Raw genomic sequence first — 22457 nt, 5'->3', positions numbered from 1 at the left:
CTCCCGCCAGCCCCGCCCGCCTCGGGACCCGTGCGCCCCCGCTGGCCAGCCCGGCCACCCTCCCCGAGCCCCGCCGCCTGGGTGTGTCCCTGGCGGGCAGGGCGGCTGCGAGGGCCAAAGACTAAGTGCGGGCGCAGCGCAGGTTTCTGATACCACGTGACCCTCCTCAGTACTAGTACTCAGTCACCATTCTCTTCTCTCAGGAAAGCCGCAGTTTTCCCTGTCGTCTTAGCCCAGCACTGTGATGAAGGCCACCATGGCGAAGTCTGACCAGACCCAAGATCTGAATACGTGCGGACTTTTATCCATTTTCTTTTCTTTTAAGACAGGGCCTTGCTACATTGCCCAGGCTGGCCTTGAATTTGTAATCCTCCTGCCTCATCAGCCTTCCAAGTGCTGGGATTACAGGTGTGCCATCATGCCTGGCTATAGCTGTATCTAAACGATGGACTATTATACAGTCATTAAAATTATTTTAGAAACCTTGTGAAGGTTGGGGAAATGCTTATCCCATCCTGCTGAATAAAATAAAGCTTGGCATTGTCAATACAGCATGCTTCCTCGATTTCAGGGGGAAGTGTACATATGCATAGAAAAAAAAAAAACCCTGGAAGAAAATACATGCATATGTTAACAATTTTCATCTCTGAATGGTGGCATATTTTTCTGCTTTTTTTCCCCCCTAGTTTTCTAAAACAGTGAGTATGTATCGCATTTGTAGTCAAAAATCAAAACAAAACAAAACAAAACAAAACACAAAAAAGCCCATGCCCTTCCCAGGTTTGGCGAAGTTAATTCCTGGGCAGGGAGCAGGGCCTGGAGGTCAGGAATGAGGCGCCTCTGAGCCTGCTCTGGAGGTGTTGTGAGCAAACTTGCACTGAAACAGCGGCGTCAGAATCCTCCCCGCGCAGGTGGATCCCAAAGCAAGCGCAGCGCCCCCAGCAGGCTGTGGAGGCCTCGCGCAGGCCGCAGGTTCTCGATTTCTCGATTTTTAAGTTCTCGATTTCCGGTTGCCTCTTCCCGACCTCACTGTGAGCCGCGAGGGAGGGCCCTGGGCGGCTTCAGTTTTAAGGAGCTCTCTGGGTGATCCGGATACATGGCAGGGATTTATGAGATGTTGACACTAAGTCTCTGGGTGACCCCAGTAATAGTATCAGGGTCTCGCTAGCCGTAGGGTCCTCCTAACCAGGAGTCCAGTGAGGGGGTGTAATTCACACGGTGCAAGATACCAGCACTGAAGCCGGGCGTGGTGGCCCATGCCTGTAATCCCAGCACTCGGGAGGCTGAGGCAGGAGAATCGTTGCGAGTTCGTGGTCAGCCTGGGCTATAAAATGAACTCAAGGCCAGCCTGAGCTGCACAGCGAGATCCTGTCTCAAAAAGACAAAAAAAAGGGGGGCTGGGGATTTAGCTCAGCGGCACAGTGCCTGCCTGGCAAGCGCAAGGTCGTGAGTTTGATTTCCGGTACAGGAAAAAAACAAAAACAAACAAACAAAAAAAAGGATACCAGCATTGTTGTATTTCATCTGCTCAGTGGTAAGTAGTCATTCCATTTATCGTTTTTATTTAAAATATATATTTAGTATATTTACTTATATATACTAAATATATTATAATGTATATTTGTATATTTTAATATTCATTGGGGGGTACCAGGAATCAGACACAGGACCTTGCGCTTGCCAGGCAGGCACTGTGCCACTGAGCTATATCCCTGACCCTATATTTTAATATTTAATATATATTTATATTATATTTCTATATATATTATATATTTACTACATATTTAGTATATATAATATATACTAACTATATTTAGTATATTTATTTAAATAAAAACATAAGTTTATTTTAAACATATGTTTATTTTAAACATGTTTATTTTAATAAAAACATTACATGTTTTTATTTAAAAATATATTTAGTATATATTTATTATATACTTTAGGGGCTGGGGATTTAGCTCAGCGGCACAGCGCCTGCCTGGCAAGTGCAAAGTCATGAGTTTGATTCCCAGTACCAGAAAAAAAAAAAAAATTATATACTTTTTTTTTCAATACTGTGGACTTAACCCAGAGCCTTTTCACTAAGCTACATCCAGGTCCTTTTTATTGTTTATTTATTTTTAAAATTTTGAGGCAAGTTCTTGCTAAGTTGCTAACTTGTCCAGGCTGAGTTCAAACTTGAGATCTTCCTGCCTCAGCCTCCCAGACTGCTGAGATTACTGGCATGCACCTCCCCAGCCAGGCTTCCATACTCTGTTCAGTGTGAGATATGAGCATAAAAAAGCAGGCAGTGTAGGGCAGTAGAATGGATCAGGGAAGGAGCATAAGGACAGCTTTAAGACAGGAGTTAACGCTTCCTTCCGCCATCCATTCAGGACAGGTCACTTCCGAGGAGCCAGCGCTCTCTCTGCAGGCCTGTAGGCAGTGTGTAGTGGAAAGAAGGAGTGCTAAAGCTTGGGTGTTGGCTCTCTGGACCCTGGCTTCCTCATCTGCCCCGTGGGAATAACAGTCCTGGCCCCTGCTGTCCCCAGAGGGCTGTGGGTGGCTCTGGCGGGAGCCGGGGTGAGGTTTGGCCCGGCGCTCTCCTAGCCTGCAGCACCTCCCTCTCCTCCCGGGTGTGGCGTTTGTTTATCTCCCTCTCCCCACCCTGAGCCCCTGCCCTCATCCAACCCTTGTTTCCTGTGCCCAGCGCACTGCCAGGCACGCAAAGGCCAAAGCACGCTGGGTGGACCACGTGGCAGCTTTGTGGTTCCCCAGACCCACAGTGGGGTTGGGGCTGCGGGGCACTGGCGGGCCAGGGGCACCTCCCAGCTCTCATGTGCGACACTGTCAGAGGGGCAGAACTAAGACCCAGGCCCCACCTCACTGCCTACGACATTAGTCCCTGTCACACCGGAAGGTCGGTGCCCTGGGGACCCCAGAGATGCCACGCCCTTCTCTCCCCTCCTGCCCTGCCCTCTCCACTCACCCTGCCGGGCCCAGGACACGATGGGGGTGGGGTCAGCTGAGGCCACACACTCCATCACCACGCTCTGCCCGGACACCACCGTGGTGTTCTCCGGCGCTGCCACGATGACCACGTCCTGCCCCCTGGTGGCCGCCAGGGACCCTGCAGAGAGGACAGGCAATGGGCATCTTCCCTTGGACACCCGGTGCAGCAGGGGCAGCAGTGGGTCCACGGGACAGACAAAGGAGGTGGTCACCAAGTGCAGCAGGGCTGTGACCGGAACTTGGAGCTCTTTCTCCAAGAACCAGTGAGCCTGGCCTCTGACACAGCGCCAGGGGGAGGCTGGACAGATCTGCCCCTCCACCCAGCTCTCCCGCCCAAGGCCCAGGATCAAAGGGTCCCGGGCGGAGACCAGACTTGGGCTCAACACTCCTAGGTTCTAGTTCCAGCACTGCCGCTGTGTGACCTTAGGCAAATCCCTTCCCAAGGAGCCTCAGGTTCCCATGGAGGAAAGCGCCCGCCAGCAGCGGCTGTTCAGCGCCCCCGCCCTGATCGCCCACCGGGTTCTCAGGGCAAGCCGCCCTGGGGCAGAGAATGGGAATACCTGGTTTGTCCAGCAGATGGAGGCAGAGACCCCGGGCGCAAGGGGCGCAGGGAGACAGATGTGGGGGCACCTGGAGGCTTGATCTGAGCTCTGCAGTCTGCAGAGCACCCCCAAAGTGCCAGGCACTGCCCACTGCCCTCTAAGCAGCCCCCTGACCACTCTCAGACATCCGATCACATGCCCAGGGTCTTGCAGATGGAGGTTCAATCCAGGTCGCTATGACCTCAAAGCCTGCGCCCTTGGGGCTGGGGATTTAGCTCAGCGGCACAGCGCCTGCCTGGCAAGCGCAAGGTCGTGAGTTCGATTCCCGGTACCGAAAAAAAAAAAAAAAAAGCCTGCGCCCTTCCTACTCCTGTCCCAAAGAAGGGCACACACGACGGCAGTGTCGGCTGCAGAGAGCCAGGCGGGGTGACTCCCTCACACCCCAAGGCCTCGGGGCTCCCACGGGCAAGAGAGCTAGGGACACAGGCAAGGGCTGCGAGGAGAGGCCTCACCCCCAGACCCATTCCCGTCCCTGGGGGACACAGCGACTGCACACGAAGGACGAGCGCTGACCAGGAGTCAGGGTCTGGTTCCAGCTCCCGGACTGTCCCCAGCTGGCCGGGTGGCACTGCCCACTGTGGGCACCATTCCTTCCCTGTCCAGCGGGACCACTGCCCCGGAAGCGCCAGGCCCCTCCCCCTGCGGCCCCCCTACCTCTGCGGGCCACCGTGAGCGGCGCCTCGCGGCTGAAGCGCTGGCGGGCCGAGTTCGTGGCCACGCAGCGGTAGGAGCCTGCGTCACCGTCCTGAACGTCCAGGATCTGGAGGACGCCGTTGGGAAGAGTGATGAGCCTGGGGAAGCGGACGGAGAAGGCTCAGGAAGACCGGCAAATTAGCGTGGGGCCCCAGGGGCGGGTAAAACTTGAACCCAGCTCTCGGCCTGTCCGGGGCCGCCCACACCCGCTTCCCCGCCAAGGGGCTAACAGCTCAACAGCCAAACCGCATGGCCTTTTTGACCCAGCAACGCCACCTCTAGGACCCTAGCTTATGGACAGGCACACACGTGTGTGCGCAGTAACGTTTGTCTGACGATAGCCGCTCCAGCACCGGCGACTGGAGCCCCCGGGGTGTCCGCCGGCCGGCAGGGGCGGGCTGCGGGGTTTGGGTGTGGGACGCCAGGCTGCTGGAAAGGAGGCCGCTCCGTGCCGCTCCTTGAAAACAGTATTACAAGAGGGAAGCCTATGCACCTATGTGGGTGTCCCTGGCAGCGTCGCTATTTGGGGAGAGACTGGGGAACCCTGGGAGCTGGGGTAGGAGGGACAATGTAGCTATAGATCTCTCATACAATCTGTGCTTTTTTTTTTTTTTTTTTTTTTTTTTTTTTTTTTGTGGCACTGGGGATTGAATCCAAGGTCTTTGCACTGAGCTATATTTTGGGGGGTTGGGGGGAATCTTTTTTGAGACAGAGTGTCGCTATGCAGTTCAGGCTGGGGTTTTCTTTTTTTGTTGTGGTTGGTCTTTTTGAGACAGGGTCTCGCTATGCAGTTCAGGCTGGCCTTGAGCTCACTTTGTAACCCAGGCTTTTCCAGCCCTTTTGAAATTTTTAATTTTGAGACAGAATCTTGCTAAGTTGCCTAGAATGGCTTTGAACTCACAATTCTGCTACCTCAGCCTGCCAGACTGCAGGGATTACAGGTGTCACCACCATCACTGGCTCAGTTTAAATTGTTTAACTCCCTGCTTGGGTTACAGCCTCCCTATTCTGATAAAATCCCTTTCATTCACACTCTCATCTGACCCTCAAGACCAGCCCAAGGGACTGAGGGGAGCACAATCTCTTTTACTGGGGGTAAAATGGAGGCTCACTCATGGTGCATATCTATAATCCCAGCACTCAGGAGGCTGAGGCAGGAGGATCAGTGTGAGTTTGAGACCAGCCTCGGCTACAAAGTGAGCTCAAGGCCAGCCTGAACTGCATAACAAGATGAGACCTTGTCTCAAAAAGACCAAAAACATAAATAAACAAAAAATAAATGGAGGCTTAGGATCGGGTATTTTCCTAGGGTGCCAGAGCTGGGGCAGGTAAAACTTGAACCCAGCTCTTCTGGTGTCCAGTGCCACATCCACCCCACCAGCTGTCTCAGTAGCCTCAGGCATAGGGATGTCTACTGAAGGGACGCAACCCCAGGGGCCTACACCAGCTGGATGGATGGAGCGTTAAGTGTGGCCGGGACCTCGCTTGGAAAATGACGAGACTGGGGCAGGGAGGTCTCCAGGGGCAAGGGGTGGTGGGTAGCAGAGGGGTTTCAGGATCCTCCTGAGTTTCCCAGCAGAGGCCCCTGCAGCAGGACAGCGCAGTCCTAGTTTCTGGAGGAAGCAAAGGGCAGCAGCGGCCCCGGGGCTCAGGCGAGGCTGCAGCAGAAGGAACGGGGCGGCCCTGTGCTTGTGGGATACCTCTCGGCGCCTGGGAAGCAGGGTCGGGAGAGACCCTGGGCAGCAGCCTGGAAACCTGCTTGGCCCCAGGACTTGGAGAAAAACAAACCTGCACCCTCCTGCCCTGTCCCACAGGCTAACCCACCTCCGACCCTGGCCTTGCAGCGGCCCACCAGCGGCCTACAGAAGTGGGGCCGGGGGAAAACCTTTGACCAGGATCCACAACAGCAGTGACAAGGACAAAAATAGTGATGTGGGCCGGGTGTGGTGGAGCACGCTTGTAATCCCAGAACTCGGGAGGCTGAGGCAGGAGGACTGTTTTGAGTTCGAGACCAGCCTGGGCTACAAAGTGAGCTCAAGGCCAGCCTGAATTGCATAGTGAGACCCTGTCTCAAAAAGACCAAAAAAAAAAAAAAAAAAAAAAAAAAGAAAAGAAAATAGTGATGGGAAAGGACAAGCAGGACCCCGTAGGAAATGAGCCCTGCTCCTTCCAGACCTGCTCTAACAAGGAGAGTCTTCCTTCCTCTCCCCTCCCCCTCCCCCTCCTCTCTCCTTTCTCCTCTTCTTCTCCCTAGCTGCCTGCACCACCAGGAGCAGCCTCCACTCACTAACCTCAAAGCTCCCTGATCTTTCCAGGGAAATCGTGACCCCAGGACCCAAGGGCTAATTCTTCCTCTGGCAAATAACACTTTTTAATTAAGTGCAATGAATGAAAAATGTCTTTCATCATGGTGCTGTTACTGCAACCAGCAGAGGCGAGGTGGAAGCACTGTTAGTACTCATCTAAAATCTGTTCTTTTCTGGCTGGTAATGGTAGTAATCCTAGCACTCAGGAGGCTGAGGCAGGAGGATCACCACAAATTCAAGGCTACCCTGGGCTCCACAGTGAGTTCAAGCCCAGCCTGAACTACATAGCAAGGCCCTATCTCAAAAAACAAACAACCCCAAAACATAACCTTTTCTGTTTTGTTAAAATACATTATTAGAAGCTCTGTCCTTGGAAAGATGTCCAAGACATGCTGGTTAGTAGGGGAGAAAGGTCACCAAATGGTATTTATGAAGCTATTCTATTTTTGGAAAATAGATAAATGATACCTTAGGATTTGTGCAGAAAAAGCCAAAGCTGGCAAAGCACACATAGTTTGAGGAGTTTTCTCTGAGATGAGATTACCAGAAACTCTTACTTGTTGAACTTTTTGATTTTTTTTGAAACAATGAATTATATTAGTTTGGAAATACAGAAGTGTCTTCCATCTGAAAGTGTAAATGTGTGAGCGCCTGTGTTCTCTGCCTCCTAATTCTGGGCCCCAACACAGAACCAGCAGGTGGAGTGAACTGGTTCATTACATATGATTTATCCAGCAATGACAGTACCTGTCTTGGGCCACAGTTTTCTCATCTGAGAAATGGGTTAAAGGACTCCTGTCCCGTCCACTTCATAGCCCTGAACCCCTTCATGTTACAAGCTCACATGAGACAAGAGACAACACAGAGTCCCAGCCTCCAAACACACATACAGTGGTGGAACCACACACATATTTCAAAGGACCCAAGGGAGCATTCAAAATGGTAATAATGTTGTTTAGTCAATAGATCAGTTTTTCCTCATTCCATAAAGTTTTATATTTCACCATTTTAAAATAAATTCAAGCCAGGCATGGTGGCACATGTCTGTAATCGGGAGGCTGAGATAGGAAGATTGTTGTGAGTTTGAGACCAGCCTGGGCTACAAAGTGAGCTCAAGGCCAGCCTGAACTACATAGCGAGACCCTGTCTCAAAAAGACAAAAATAAATAAATAAATAAATAAATAAATAAATTAAAAATAAATTAAAAATAAAAAAATAAAATAAATTCAAATGCCAGACATGGTGAGGCACAGCCTGTAATCCCAGCACTGGGGAGGCTGAGGCAGGAGGATTGTGGGGAGTTTGAGACCAGCCTGGGATGCATAGTGAGTTCAAGGCCAGCCTAAACCACATAGTGAGACCCTGTCTCAAAAAAAAAAAAAAAAAAAAAAGCAAGCAAAATAAATTGAGGTGAAACAAAGTAGCTACTTATAGGATGAAAATCTCCATTTGAAAGGAAATGATGATGATGACTGAGTTATACACCCAGCCTTTCCCCTCCCTCGCTCCCTCCCTTTCTTCTTTCCATCTCCCTCCCTTTCTCTCTTTCTGAGACAGGGTCATACTGAATTTCCCAGGCCAGACTTGAACTTCCACTCCTCCTGCCTCAGCCTCCCAGGTGCTGGGATTACAGGCGAGCACCTCCACACCAAACTGTGGAGGTGATTATTCTTTTTCCACTCCTAAATCTAGGTCTGCTGTCCCTACCCCGAAAGACCATTTGGGCCCAGAGAATAAAGAACACAGAAGAGCGAGGCATGGTAGCCCAAGCCTATAATCCCAGGACTTGAGAGGCTGAAGCAAGAGGATCACTGTGAATTTGAGATCAGCCTGGGCTACATAGTGGGTTCAAGGCCAACCTGAACTACATAGCAAGACCAGCAAGACCCTGTCTCAAAAAAAAAGAAAAAAAAGAAGAACGCAGAAGAAATGACAAAGCTGCTCTGAATACCCCAAAGGCCAGCGAAGCCCTTGAGAGCTCCACCCAGGGAAAGGGACGCTAGCTGAGGGTTGCAGGAGGCCAGCAGATATGGTGGCTACCAGGAAAGGCTAACAGGGAGACTGGTGAGGGAGCCTGGGTCACTTAAGGGCTTTAGTTCATTTCTCAAAATGTTGGTGAAAAGCCAGGTGTGTTGGCATACGCCTGTAACCCCAGCACTCTTGGAGGCTGAGGCAGGATCCTGCCTCAAAAGATTGAAAAAAAGGCTGGGGATGTAGCTAGGTATGAAGACCCTGGGTGCAATCACTGGTACTGCAAGAAAGAAAGGAAGAAAGGAAGAAAGGGGGCTGGGGATTTAGCTTAGCGGCACAGCACCTGCCTGGCAAGTGCAAGGTCGTGAGTTCGATTCCCGGTACTGGAAAGGAAAGAAAGAAAGAAAGAGTGGGTAAATAATAAAATGACTTCAAATGGGCCGGGCACATTTTTAAATCCAGTAGTATGTGTTTATTTTTATGACTATCTTCTATTATGGCAAATGTTGCTGTTTTTTATTTTATTGCAGTCATGGGGGGCAGGGCTGGGAATGGAACCCAGGGTCTAAGCACCACACTCTACCACTGAGCTGTAGCCCCAGCCCGACAATGCTCTTTTAATACACGTTAAGCTGCAGGACAGCAAGTTGATGTAAAGAAACACATTAAGTGCCTGTGTAAATGCTATGAGGATGGCTGGAGTTACAGAGGCGGCATTGGGAAACACAGCTTTCATTGATTACAGGTTTCCATGGAAGAGAAATTATCCCCTATTATTAAAAATTAGTGCAAGCACCAAGGAAGTGTCTCGGGGTCTAGTGTTCATTGTCAGTTCTACACACGCCAGTCCGCCCTGGCGGGGAGCGCTGATTAACTGCACGCACGCGCCGCCGGCCTAGCATGTGAAGAGCGTATTCGCCCGTGCAATATATCCGAGCATGTGTAAAAATACATACCTGGGGCATAATCGGGCTACTGCTTTAGACGTGTCTTTGTTCCCCCACACAGTGTGCTGAGACATCTGAGCCTGGCTCATTTATAGAGGAGGATCATTTTTCAGAGGTCTTGGGGGCCAACACCCTCAAAGCCTGGGCACTGATAGCTCGTGGGTGAGGTCCGCGGCTTTGTGGGTTGGGGCCTGAACTGCACGCTGGGAGCAGAGGTCTGGACACACACACACACACACACACACACACACACACACACACACACACACCCCTGCGGGGTCACTGAGAAGCAATTGCTCTGCTGTGGGCCCCCGCTGGACCGAAGATCTCTAAACAGACTTCTTCAGACCCTGCAGCTCCTTCACCAAATCTCCCCGACAAGGGCCAGAAATGCAACACTGGGGAGCAGCCGGGGGACCTGGGAAACTCATTCTGTCTCTGACCCAGTCCCTTCCCTTGGCAATCTAGACAACATCTCTACACCCACACACACAGAGCTGGAAGGATGTTCACTGCTTGTAACGTGAGAAAATTTTTTTGTTTTAAGAATGTCTTATTATTGTTAATTGAATGAAAAACCCAGTGTGTACAATATAATCTAAATATTTTAAAATAGCTGGGTGTGGTGGTGCACACCTGTAATCCCAGTACTCTGGGAGGTTACATAGGAGGATCAAAAGTTTGAGCACAGTGTAGGCAATTTAGTGGGACCCTGTTTCAAAGTAAAAAGGGCCGGGGATGTAGCTCAGTGGTGGAGCACCCCTAGGTTCTATTCCCAGGGCCACCAAAAAAAAAAAAAAAAAAAATTAACAATGGTGACAAGATAATGGATAGTTTCTTTTCTCTTTTGTTTATATAAATTTTTGAGGTGCATCTTCTGGGCATGGTGGTGCATGCCTATAGTCCCATCACTTAGGAGGCTGAGGCAGGAAGATTGCTGCAAGTTCAAGACCAGCCTGGGCAACTTGATGACTTAGCAAGACCCTGTCTCAAAACAAAACATTAAAAAAGGCTGGGGATGCAACTCATGTGAAGATCTTGGGTTCGATCCCCAGTACTGAAAAAGAAAGAAAAAGTAAATGCCCAGAATAAGAACACAAGTGAGTAAAAAGAGAAAAGGAGGGAAAGGAAGATCAGAAAGAGGAAGACGAAGAGGAAGAGGAAGAGGAGGGGCCTGTGGTGCCTGCCAACCTGGGGGTATTCTTTTACCCTCTCCGGGGCTGTCGGGAGGAGGCTATGCTCGTTCCTGGGTGCCCCCCGGCCCACTGCTCTAGATTCAGGGGTCACCCATCCACAGTGGGTAGCGGCTCCGCACTCAGAAATGCAGAGTTTGGTTAGCGCCTCGAGGCCTACAGGAAGGAGCGCGTTGCTGTGAAAGGGCTCCTGGGCGGATGGGCCTGGGCCACGCTTGGTTAGCCAAGTTAATGAGATCTTTCCGGACAGCACTTCTCGGGGCCGTGCTAACTCCAACAGGGAGATTTATAAGAAGCTCCCTGTTCTATTTAATGATAAAATACTTTTTTTTTCAAGAGGCATCTTTTTTTTTTTTGTCTTTTTGAGACAGGGTCTCACTATGTAGTTTAGGCTGGCCTTGAACTGACTTGTAGCCCAGGCTGGCCTCGAACTCTCAGTATCCTCCTGCCTCAGCCTCCCAAGTGCTGGGATTAGAGGTATGTACCACCACGCTGGCTAATCAAGAAGTATTTTAAGGGGCTAGTGTTCTACAAAGACTATACCTTGGGAAACAATTATCTAACTGACCACCCCCCCCATTTCATAGTTGGGGTGAGACGAAAGCTGGCGAGAAATGCTGCACTCAGGATAGGGGGCTTGAAGTCCACAGACCTCGTACATCTTGACGTCTCGGTCCCTTCTGTAAGCTCTGCCCTCACAGTCCTGTGGTTTCTCTACCCAGGAGTCTGCCCGCTACCTCCCACGCCTACCTACATTCAGGCAAAAGTCAGAGGAGGTGGGCTAGCTCAACAGTGGAGAGGCGAGTTCCAGGGACAGCAGTGCGAGGCAGGTCTCCCAGCCCAAGGAGCCCCGCGTCCCCCATCAAAGCGCGAGCCGAGCCCGCTGGTGACTAGCCGTGGGGAACTGGTCACACTGTGCGCACATCTGGACCTGCCCCGATGGCCGCACCAGAAGCCAGCTCCTGGGTCCAGCAGGAGTTCCTCCCCACCGCCACCCCATGAGGACAGTGACAAGGCAGCCCGTGTGGCCGTGGGGACCATCGAGGACAGCTATTCCTGCCTGGCCCACGTCACTGTCCTCATGAGGTTGCTCAGGGAAGAACTGATCACCTGTCACAGCATTTACGGGGTGAGGAGGTGAAACCAGGACCTCCACCGCTCACTGGGTGGCAGTGAAAGCGGGTGGCACCCGGGTGGGGGCTCCCCCAGCAGCCTCAGGGCCCCGTGCAACAACCAACACCCTGCCAGCGGCTCCCTGGGGGGCCCTGGACAGACCTCAGCCCTCCCGGGTCTCTGTCTCCTCAGGAAAGCAAGGCTACACTCTGCCACCACCTCAGCGAAAACCTCTTGTCCAACTTTTCTCTGGGACCAGAAACGGGCGGGGAGCCACGCGGCAGTTGGCTTTCAAGCAGGTCAGGCAGAAGGAGCCACCTGAACGCTAAGCACCCCAGTTCCATGCCCATCCGGAGCCCTCGCGGCCCTGCCCACGGCACCCCCACACACAGGACACTCACCGAGGCTCCTCGGGCAGTGTCACCTGGTCCTTCTCCCAAGTAACGACAGGGGCTGGCAGCCCTTCAATGTGGCACTCAAAGCGGGCGGTCCCGTTCTCCTCCACCGTCTGAGGCTCCGGGTGCAGGGAGAAGTCTGAAAGTGCTGGGGACAGGGACAGACAGACACGGCGGGCACGGCGGGCACGTGGGGCAAGGGTGGGGACCACAGCAAGCACAGTGACACACACATGGACAGAAGCACGGTGACAGAAACACGAGGGACAAAGAGGTGCTGATTACTGGTCAGAGGCCGCTGGCAGGCTGGGCTCCAGGGTTCCCCCGCCCCACACACCAAGCAGCGCCCTCCAGGAGGACGCTGAAGTGAGTTCACACGGCCTGGGGCCCCCGAGAGCCCACAGCGACCAGTTGTATGGCGCGGCTTCCCTGGGCCCCTGACCTCGCGCAGCCTCACTAGGCTTCCTCGAGCTGAGCGCAACTCTAGACTCTGAACTCACAGCGGAGGGAAGGGCGGGCGGTGCAGAAGCAGCGGGAAGGCTCCTGAGCCGCAGGAGGACGGGACCCCTGGGTAGGATGGCGTCAGGGGCAGGGGTGGGGCTCAAAAGTCAGCTTCTGTGCAAGGAGCTAAGTGCAGATCCCACCCAGGTCGCCCCCAGCGGCCGGTGGCACTTACTGGCAAGCCTGACCACCGCAGCCTGGCTGGCCACCACTCCGAGGGGGCCGTGGGCCAGGCAGGAATAGCTGCCCTCGACGCTCCCCACGGCCACAGGGGCCGCCTTGTCACTGTCCTCGTGAGGTGGCGGTGGGGAGAGCCACAGGGAGCCATTGGGCAGCAGCCGCAGGTGCTCATGCTCCAGCAGGGCGTCCCCGTCCTTGTTCCAGGTCACCCGGCTGGGGGGCCCTGCAGCAGCGGCGCCCAGACTGCAGTTCAGCACGGCGGCCTGCTGTGGGCCCAGGATCACAGACAGCGGCCCCGCAGCACAGCTCAGCTCCACGGTCTTCTCCTGGGGTAACGGCAGCTCCCCTGCGTGGAAGAGGAAGCATCGGGCCATCAATCACAGCCTCTGCTCCCCGGCCACCACCCAGCGCTGGCCCGGTCACAGAGACAGAGGTCGCGTGGAAAGACGTGCGCAGGGCCCGGCTCTCCACTCACAGAGGGAACACCTCTGCTCCGTGCTCCCCCCACTCGACATCTTCACCCACAAAAAGAGAATCCAGTTTGGGGCGGCATTATTCCCAAGTGCAAACCCCTCAAAGTTCTCAACCTGCGGACAAGTAGATTATTCAGCCAGCAAAAGGAAGTGATGCCTGCCACAGTGTGGGTGAATCTGGAAAACTTTATGCCAAGGGACAGAGGCCAGTCACAAAATGCCACATACGGTGTGATCTCATTGATATGCAATGTCTAGACTAGGCAAATCCATAAATACAGAAAACAGATTGATGGTTACCAGGGGTGTGGGCAGAGAATGGGGAAGGACTGAAGTCTCTTTTTGGTTTTTGTTTGTTTGTTTGTTTGAGACAGGATCTTGCTGTGCAGTTCAGGATGGCCAGAGTTCAGTATGTAGCCCAGGCTGGCCTTGAACTCATGGAGATCCTCCTGCCTCAGCCTCCCAAGGGCTGGGATTACAGGCGTGTGCCATCACACCTGGCAAGACTGAAGTTTCTCTTTGGGGTGATGAAAATGTTCTGAAATTAGGGGCCAGGGCTACACCACCTTGTCACAATACTAAAAACACTGCCTCACGCTCCATACATGGTACATTTTGTGGTGTTGACTGCTATCTCGATTTTTAAAAGCTTAATTCCTTCCAAACAGGGCAGTAGTGAGCATCAAATGAGATGAGGTGTGAGAAGAGGGTGGCACTGCCTGGCCCAGGACAGGGGCTCCGTAATGTCGCTCCCTTCCCTGGAACCTAACAGATCATATCAACTCTTATCAGCCAACCAAAAATATGCAAAATATGCCATAGGCTACAAAAGAGCTGTAGCCAGGGAACATTTAAAACGCGTTAGGTCGGGGCTGGGGATTTAGCTCAGCGGCAAAAGCGCCTGCCTGGCAAGCGCAAGGTCGTGAGTTCGATTCCTGGTACCGGAAAAAAAGACAAAAAAAAAAAAAAACGCGTTAGGCGGGCTGGGATTTAGCTCAGAGGTACAGCACTTGCCTAGCATGCATAACACCCTGGGTTCCATCCCCAGAGCCGCAAAAAAAAAATAAAAATAAAATTAAAATGTATTACAAGTAGGAAAGTATGTATGCGTGTGAATTACCATCTCAGTATCTCGCTCTCTTGCTTCCTTGCTCTTAGGTTTTCACACTCACTATGTAGCTGGGTGTGGTGGCACACGCCTGTAATCCCAGCACTTGGGAGGCTGAGGCAGGAGGATCATTGTGAGCTTGAGACCAGCCTGGGCTACAAAGTGAGCTCAAGGCCAGCCTGAACTGCATAGCGAGACCCTGTCTCAGAAAGACTAAAAAAAAAAAAAAAAAAAATAGAGACTCACTATGTAGCCCAGGCTGGCTGTGACCTTGTGGTGATCCCCCCACAACTCAGCCTCCTGAGTTTCAGCCTCCTGCAACCACACGCCCCCACGCTGGGCTCCTGCCTCTAAGTATTTAGAGCAAGCCTGGAGGCAGCTCCCACAGCTCGTTCCAGGCCCCAGGGGACGGAGCCCCAACAGCCAGCAACGTCTTCTGCTCTAGCAGCTGGAAAAGCTGTGTTCCCTCCCGCAGCTACTGTCTGCAGTGTCACACAGGAGGCCAGGGTCAGGACCTGGGTCTCCTGACCAAGCGGGTTCTTCCTTCTCGCCCGGGTGCAGAAGATCCCGCAGACCCCAACGGAGCCTTGCCACAAAAGGACCAGTGGAGGAAGGGACTGCCATTCCCAGCCAAGGCAAAACCACAAAGGCAACATGTAATACTGTAGCCAACAGGTCGGCATCATTCTTGGAGAAGTGGCTGGTTTCCCTGGGATCTTCTGGAAGGTTGGCCTGCTGCCCCATCCCCTAAGAGCTCAACGGCCCAAGGTCCTGTCCCACCCTCCAGCCCAACTCCTTGATTCAGTTCAGCGTGGCTGAGAGCGCAGCGTGCTAGGAGTGAGGTCCATCCCCACATGCGCCCCAGGCAGGCCCGGGATGACACAGCCACGCTCCACACTAGGGAGTCGGCAGTCAGCTCTGCCACAGGCCAGATGTGCCGCCCTGGGTCAGGCTCTTCTTCTGGGCTCAGTTTACTCAAACATCTGATATTCTATCGAGTATCCCGGAGCAAACATATAACAAGCTAGACACACACCGCGCTGGACACAATTCTGCTTCCTGAACACATGCATCTCTGTCTCTGCCACGCTCGTCAGCACCTGCACACGCACACATGTGCAGAGTCCTGTCTGGCCCCGGCCGCTCTTTCCACAACCTCTGAAGAAGAACAGGGTGGACGGGAGCAGAGAAGCCCCCGCTGGCTGATGTAGGGCAACCAGGACAGAAGCCAGGGCTCTGACGCTCAGCTTGAAGGACAGATAGATGGACAGGGCCTGCAATCTCGGGGTGCAACTGGCCTCGGGGGCACTGGTGGGTGCAGAGGGGACAGGGCAGCTCCCACCCCGCGCGTTTCCACTCTGATCCGGGGAAAGCAAACCCGCACCCGCGCTGCGCAGGCCGCATGCTGCGGGCAGAGGCCCATTTGACCTTGGGGCAGAAGGTCAAGGTTCAGCCTCCCTGCTCCCCGGCAGCCGTCTGAGGAGCCAGTGGGCCTCAGGCCTCCGTTTCCACAGCTGCAGAGCAAAGCCGTACTCCTGAGCTTGTGGGGATCCCGCAGGACGAAGACGTCAGGGCTCTAGCCCAGAGCCCTGCGGGCACGGCAGGCCCTGAGACAGGGCGTTCTCCAGGCACGGTAAAGCGGGTGCAAATGCTGACCGCTCTTCTGACACCCAGCCCCCCATCTGCAGGCCCCGGGTCGCTACACCCCAACAAGCTTCGGGAGCAAGCCGCTCTCAGCCCGCGGCCGCCAAATGCCGGGTCCGCACCAGCAAGGGTTTGGGCGGCTGGGGGAAAAGCCCACATGAGCGGAATCCAGAATCTGCGGGCCCTCTGCAGCCTCCCCGCCCCCAGCGGTCCATCGGGGCTTGGAAAATCCCCTGCCGCGCTGAACAAACACCGCGAACAGTTGGGGCCCGAGCAGCTGCTGGGTCTGTCAGCAAGCGGGCTGTGCTGGGCAGGACGGCGGCCCGAGGGGCCGGGGCTGGCGGGGGAGCCGAGCCCTTTCTGAATATTCATGGCTCAGCAGATGTCTGGCTAAGCCACCTCGGAGGAGCCTGGAGCCCGGCAGGCGGGAACGGGGAAACCGACAGGGCTGGGGATGCAGACAGAACCGCAGGGGTCCCCTCAGAGAGCAAGGGGCTGTGCTGGGAGCCCAAGACAGCCCGCTTCGGTGGAAATGTCTGCGAAGCCCGAGGAGCCCCATTCTGCAGATGGGGAAGCTGAGGACCAGAAAGCAGGTTCCGAACCCTCTCTGGGAGACAGAGTCTGGGATTTCCCAAGTCTCACATCACATGCCACTTGGACGGCCCTTTCCTGCTCTTCTCTTGCCTGGACAGACAACAGGAGTCGTGGGGCACACGCTGGGGTTGGAGCCAGAGACCTGAACTCCAGATCCGGTCATCTGTCGCACAACTGTGGGTCAGGGCCTTTCCTCCCTTCCGCCTGTTTCCCCAACCTGAAAACGAGGACTCCAGACTCCTGCAACATTGTCATCAAAATTCTCCCAGCCGCAGAGGAGAACATATGCGTGAGGCTCACTACCTGTACTGTTTTATTTTTAAGCCTCTGGCACACATTCTGCTCCACATCACGGCCACGTGGTCTTCATATAAGTGTGGTTCCTCCACCACCAAATCTTTTTCGAAAAATGATACTCTGGGAGCCAGGCATGGTGGTGCACACACCTATAATCCCAGCACTGGAGAGGCTGAGGCAGGAGGATCACCTCGAGTTTGATGCCAGCCTGGGCTACATGGTGAGTTCATGGCCAGCCTGAGCTATATAGCGAGACCCTGTCTCACACACATAAAGACAAGGCTCTGAGCACTGGGTCCTCTCTGCCACCCCCACTGCACTGTTCCCCAAATGTCCCCCGAAAACATGTGCAGACTTCTCTCGGGACTGGGGCACCACAGCAGGTCTCCAGCTTTCTGCGTGGGGCCTCCCCTCCCCACCCTTCACCTCGATCTTTTCACAGAGACCCGGAGTTTCTGTGCCTGGGGACCCAGGACCACCTCTCTATCTCCTATTCTAATAGATGTTACCCTCTGCCAGGATGAACTCCACCTCCAAGGCCAAGTAGAACCGAACCCTGCAGAAAGGAGACTCCCGGCAAGCCCCAGGGCCAGGTTGGCGCCCTCTGCTGTTCAGGAGGATCAGCAGGAGCCTCAGGTGAGATCCATCCTCCCTTGAACTCTCTGGAAAGGGACCCATGGTGGGCAGGCGAGGGGGACAACAAGGCCAAGACACCTTCACTAGGCCTAGAACTTGCCGCCAACTTCAGTGCTCTGTCACCTCTCAATTTCAAGGCCCCGCAGACGCACGGCTTGTTCACGCATCACTCTCTTTCCCCAGGGGAGGCAGGTCAGTGTTTCCCAAAATCTCGGCCACCTCCCTGGCCACACGCTAAGTCCCTCCTGCCGGTGGGCTGATGGGAGCTGGCTTGTCTCCTGGGACAGCGAAGGGACTCAGCCCCCTCCCTATACCAACAATCCCGTGGTGACATCAGCAACACAGGCAGCTTGACTGGCTCGACTCCCGTTCCTGCTTCCTGCAGACCACAGCCTACCGCTTCCGGTTCTCTGAAAGTACCCAGTGTTATAGCCTCATACAGACCACTCTCCCTCTTCCACCCTGCAGATACCTGGATTGCCACAGTTACCACTCCAGAGTTTGCCCCTTTCTCCAAAACTAGGGAACAAACTTGGGATTACATCCTAGTCAGTTTTCTAAATTTTTTTTATTATTTATTTATTTTGTCTTTTTGAGATAGGGTCTCGCTATGCAGCTCAGGCTGGCCTTGAACTCACTTTGTAGCCCAAGCTGGCCTCAAACTCACAACGATCCTCCTGCCTCAGCCTCCTGAGTGCTGGGATTACAGGCATGCACCACCACGCCTGGCTAGTTTTCTAAATTTTTAGTGTCTAGGGGCTGGGGATTTAGCTCAGTGTCACAGCGCCTGCCTGGCAAGCTCGAGGTCACGAGTTCGATTCCTGGTACCAGAAAAAAACATACATACATAAATAAATAAATTTTTAGTGTCTAGAACAGTGCCTGGCTCAATAAATATTCTTTGAATGGATGGGTGGACATCCAAAGACACACTAAAAAAGATAAGCTGGGCATGTATGTAATTCCACTTGGGAGAGTAAGGCAGGAGATCTTGATTTCAAGGCCAGCCTGGGCAATTTAAAGAGATTCTGTCTCAAAATAAAATTTAAGAAGGGGTGGGAGTGTAGCTCAGTGGCAGAGTGACTGCCTAGCATGTGTGAGGCCCTGGATTCAATCCCTACTACTACCAAAAAAAAAAAAGACATAGGGGTTGGGGATTTAGCTCAGCGGCACAGCGCCTGCCTGGCAAGTGCAAGGTCATGAGTTCGATTCCCAGTACCAGAAAACAACCAAACAAACAAAAGACATAAAGCCCCTTATGCTTTTCCAAGCCTCTGTTTCTCTACCTGCAGAGATAACAGTAATGTGATGGGTGTAGTGTAACCTGCAACCCCAGCTCTTGGGAGGCCAAAGCAGGAGGACTGCTGTGAGCTCAAGGCCCACCTAGCTACACAGTAAGTTCAAGGCCAGTCTAAACTACATAGAAAAATCCTGTCTCAAAAATACAACAAGAAAAAAAAAAAAAAAAGGATAACAGTACTGTTCTTCAGAGGTGGGGATGATGGACTATACATAGAAACTGCCTAGCATGCTATGCAGCACCTACCTGCCATCTACAGAAATACTTAAAATACACACAGAGCAGCAAACCCACCGTGAAAGCAACTGCACGCATGTGACCAGGGCTAGGAGCTCAGCACGCCGCCTGTCCCCTGCTCTGCGGCCCACAGGGTTAGAAACGTCTCTCTCCTGTGCCCGCCGGTGTCTCCTTCGTGCTCTGCTCTGAGCTATGGGCAAAGGTAAGGAACCCCTAACTGAACCATCCACGAGCCCTGGGTCAGCACCTGATGGCTCCTTGGCTTCCCTGACCCCATGACCTGTGGCTCCTCAAGTCCAGAGGACGCCTCAGCCCCAGCACTGAGGCGGTGGGAGCCGGTGGCACAGCTGGCCTGCCAGACAGCATGCTGGGCCCGGACATCTGCTCTGGTTGTCCTGCCCCGGTCCCCGCTCTGCCCAGGCTGGGGTCCTCTCCCTCAGAGCCACTCTTACTCCTCCGACCCCTGGGAGCTGGGAGCCCCCAGGCCCACCTTGGATCCGTTCCACATCTGGGATTCCCTGTCAAGTCTGGCTTCTGTACCTCAGGCGCTGGAGGGGATCAGAGGCCACAGGTGGGGGGAGGAGGGATTCCTGGCCCTCGATGGAGGACCAAGGGGGGTGGGCCTAAAGCTGGTAACTTCTCAAGAGGTCCAGAGAAGGCGACTCAAGGGTGTGTGCCTACCCCACCAGGGAATGGAAGACGGCTGCTCCACACAGCGGAGGGCAGTGTCCAAGAGCTGGGAGATGGATTCCACCCCTAGTGAATTCAGTTTGTCAACTGTGGAACTCTGGGAAGTCACCGGTCTTCTCACCTGTAAAATGGGCTCATGCTAAAATTATTTCTGCATTTCTTTCAGTGCTGACATTCCATGATGTCCTAATCATGAGACTCCTTAACTGGAAAGAGATAACTTTAGGAGAAAGGACAGGAAATGCTAACCGACCCCAAAACATTGCTTAATTGGGCCACAAAAGTGTATACAGGATCAGCAAAGGGTCAGATGATGGCTAGATAAGAGTCACTATTCAGAGACATGGCCAGCACCTGACCTAGCCCCGAACCTCTGAGATGGATCTGAGGGGCCCCCTTCTGAGCTGAGAAAGGGGTACTAGGGAAGGAGGGTTCCCAGGTGCCCCTGTACTTGGAGCCTCTACTGCTGACCTCTGGGCTTCCGGGGCTCCACACCCTGACTCGGGTGGAAGGAGGACCCCGCTTCTTACATGTGGTAAAAGAGCTCAGCTTCCCACCACCGCCTTCAGACAGTTCCTATGAAAGTCCCTGCATTCCCGGTCTGATTCCCCAGCCACTTCGGCCACTTTTCCTGCCGTCTGCCATCCTCCATGCAGACTCGACCTGTCCTCATGTTCCTCGGCCTCCATGGCCTTAACATCTCTAGAATGTAACCGCTCTGGCTACCCCACAGCCAGCTGCCACCCGCCTCCCCTCAGGGCGACCTAGCCACCTTCCAAGTACTGGGTTTCTGGCCTCCACCCTTCGAAGTTCATGCTCCACCAGGGCTGAGGTGACACTGGCCTACTGCGCTGGGCTTCGCCACCCTCCTCAGCCTCCCCTCCCGGCGTTCCATGACCCCTGGCCGTGCCTCCTCCACCTGCCTGACTCCCGGGCCTTGTGTTCTAAACCCCAGCCAGATCCGGCTCCATGCAGCGGGTGGAAACTGACCCGCCTGTGTTCACACCCACTGTTCTCTGGGAAATGGTCTCCAACATCAGGATTCTTCTCACAGGGGCTGCCTCCCCCTCCACAGTATCCCCCCGCCCCGGATCATCACCACTCTCTCTGGGAAGCCTTTCCTGACCTTCCCAGGCTAACTCAGGAGCCCTTTTTCTGCAGGGCACTTGACAGTTGTCCCCCAGCTCCCCACCCCAACCCAGCCTTGAAGGTTCCCAGTCTGTCTCCTTAGTTACTGAGTTCTAGGCAGCTGGCACTCCCTAGCCTGTAAGAGCGGTTCGCTGCGCAGCGCATGGAGGAATGAACGTCAGGGCGGCCAGGCAGAATTCTGCAGAAGTGTCCCTGTGCCTGCCGAGCTTTGCACATTCACGGGAGGGGCCGGGGCCAGCAGAGTAGCTGCTGTACCCATTCAAGGGGCTCCGCGGCGGTCCGTTCCGCTTTGTGCAATGAGGCGCTGGCAGGGGCCAGGTTTCGAGCGCCTGGCCAGAGGTCCCCATAGCACCCTGCTGTGTTGGTGCGCTGCCCAGCCCTGTCCCACTTTGCTGGGTGACGCCGCGTTGGAGAAGCTCTTGGAAGAACCAAAGGGGTGTGTGTGTGTGTGTGTGTGTGTGTGTGTGTGTGTGTGTGTGTGTGTGTGTAGCACAACTATTCCTTAATCCCCTGGGCTCCTGGAGGACAGATGCCGCCTGACACTTCCTGGTCTCTTTCACCCGACAACTCCGCAGTCCCAGGAGGACAGGGGCGCTTCTCTGCGGAAAGAAGGGGTCCCAATGCCCCACACGTTCCCAGCCGCGCTTGTGCTGGAGATGGGCCTGGGGCCGCCCCGCGGAGGCTCGGTCCCCCCGCCTCCCGCCTCCCTCCCACCCTCCCACGTGGCCGGGCTGAGTCTGCACAAGGCCGCAGCAGCTGGAGCGGAATCCCCCTTCCCACCCCCACCGCCAAGTCCCTCCCTGACTCGCCCCGGACACATCTTCGGCCCCCCCACCCCAGCGCTGGGGACGCGAGAACCAGGCGAACAAAGCGGGCAGCCCGTCCCCTCCCCCAGCCTCCCTGGGCCCCCTAAGCGCGCTCGGGACCCGGAGTCGGGCCGGGGCGGAGGAAGGACCCTCGCGCACACTCGCCCCCTCGCTGGCCTCTCCTCGCGTGGACAGCTCCGCCACCCACCCTCTCCCGCCCGGGCTGCGAGCCCGGGGAGGCCCGGCTGACCCCATCCACGCTCAGGGCGCGAGTGACACGCGTCCCACCCAGAGCGCGAGCGCCGCACGCCGCCACGAAAGCAGCTCGTGCCTGTGCCCCCCTCCCCGGCCCCTGGGGCCACGGGCTTGGGGCGCAACACCTCCACTGCTGCAGCCCCCGCCGGTCCCAGGGGCCACACCCACTGGGCAAAGTTCAATGTTGTTTTGTCGCCAGCTTCCTCGGTCAGCCCTGAATCCGCCGCTGTCGCCCCGCTTTGGGCAAGGACACTCCCCAGAAGCCAAGGCCAAACATTAGCTCAGCCCCGGAGACAGTTACACGCGCGCCGGGCGCAAACGGCAGCGCAGCCCCGCAGCCCCCGCCCCGCGCCTTCACGGCGGGGCACGCGC

At 54.6% G+C, this 22457-nt stretch overlaps 1 protein-coding gene across 1 annotated transcript in view; it reads right to left on the bottom strand.

Moving 5' to 3' along the window:
• The window catches only part of Igdcc4 (immunoglobulin superfamily, DCC subclass, member 4), a gene marked incomplete at its 5' end in the record, with an annotated part of 26421 nt that extends 13179 nt beyond the window's left edge, over positions 1–13242 (bottom strand). Inside the window, 4 exon segments of the mRNA XM_013518877.1 lie at positions 2972–3112; positions 4251–4387; positions 12222–12363; positions 12892–13242. Of these exon segments, the coding sequence (XP_013374331.1) occupies positions 2972–3112; positions 4251–4387; positions 12222–12363; positions 12892–13242 (771 nt within the window).
• Between the last annotated feature and the right edge of the window lie 9215 nt (positions 13243–22457).

Source organism: Chinchilla lanigera, unplaced genomic scaffold (genome assembly GCF_000276665.1).
Source record: "Chinchilla lanigera isolate Chin_1 unplaced genomic scaffold, ChiLan1.0 scaffold00049, whole genome shotgun sequence".
Classification (NCBI taxonomy): Eukaryota; Metazoa; Chordata; class Mammalia; order Rodentia; family Chinchillidae; genus Chinchilla; species Chinchilla lanigera.
The sequence above is the reverse complement of the archived record's forward strand: the minus strand, read 5'-3'. Positions and strand labels throughout refer to the sequence as shown.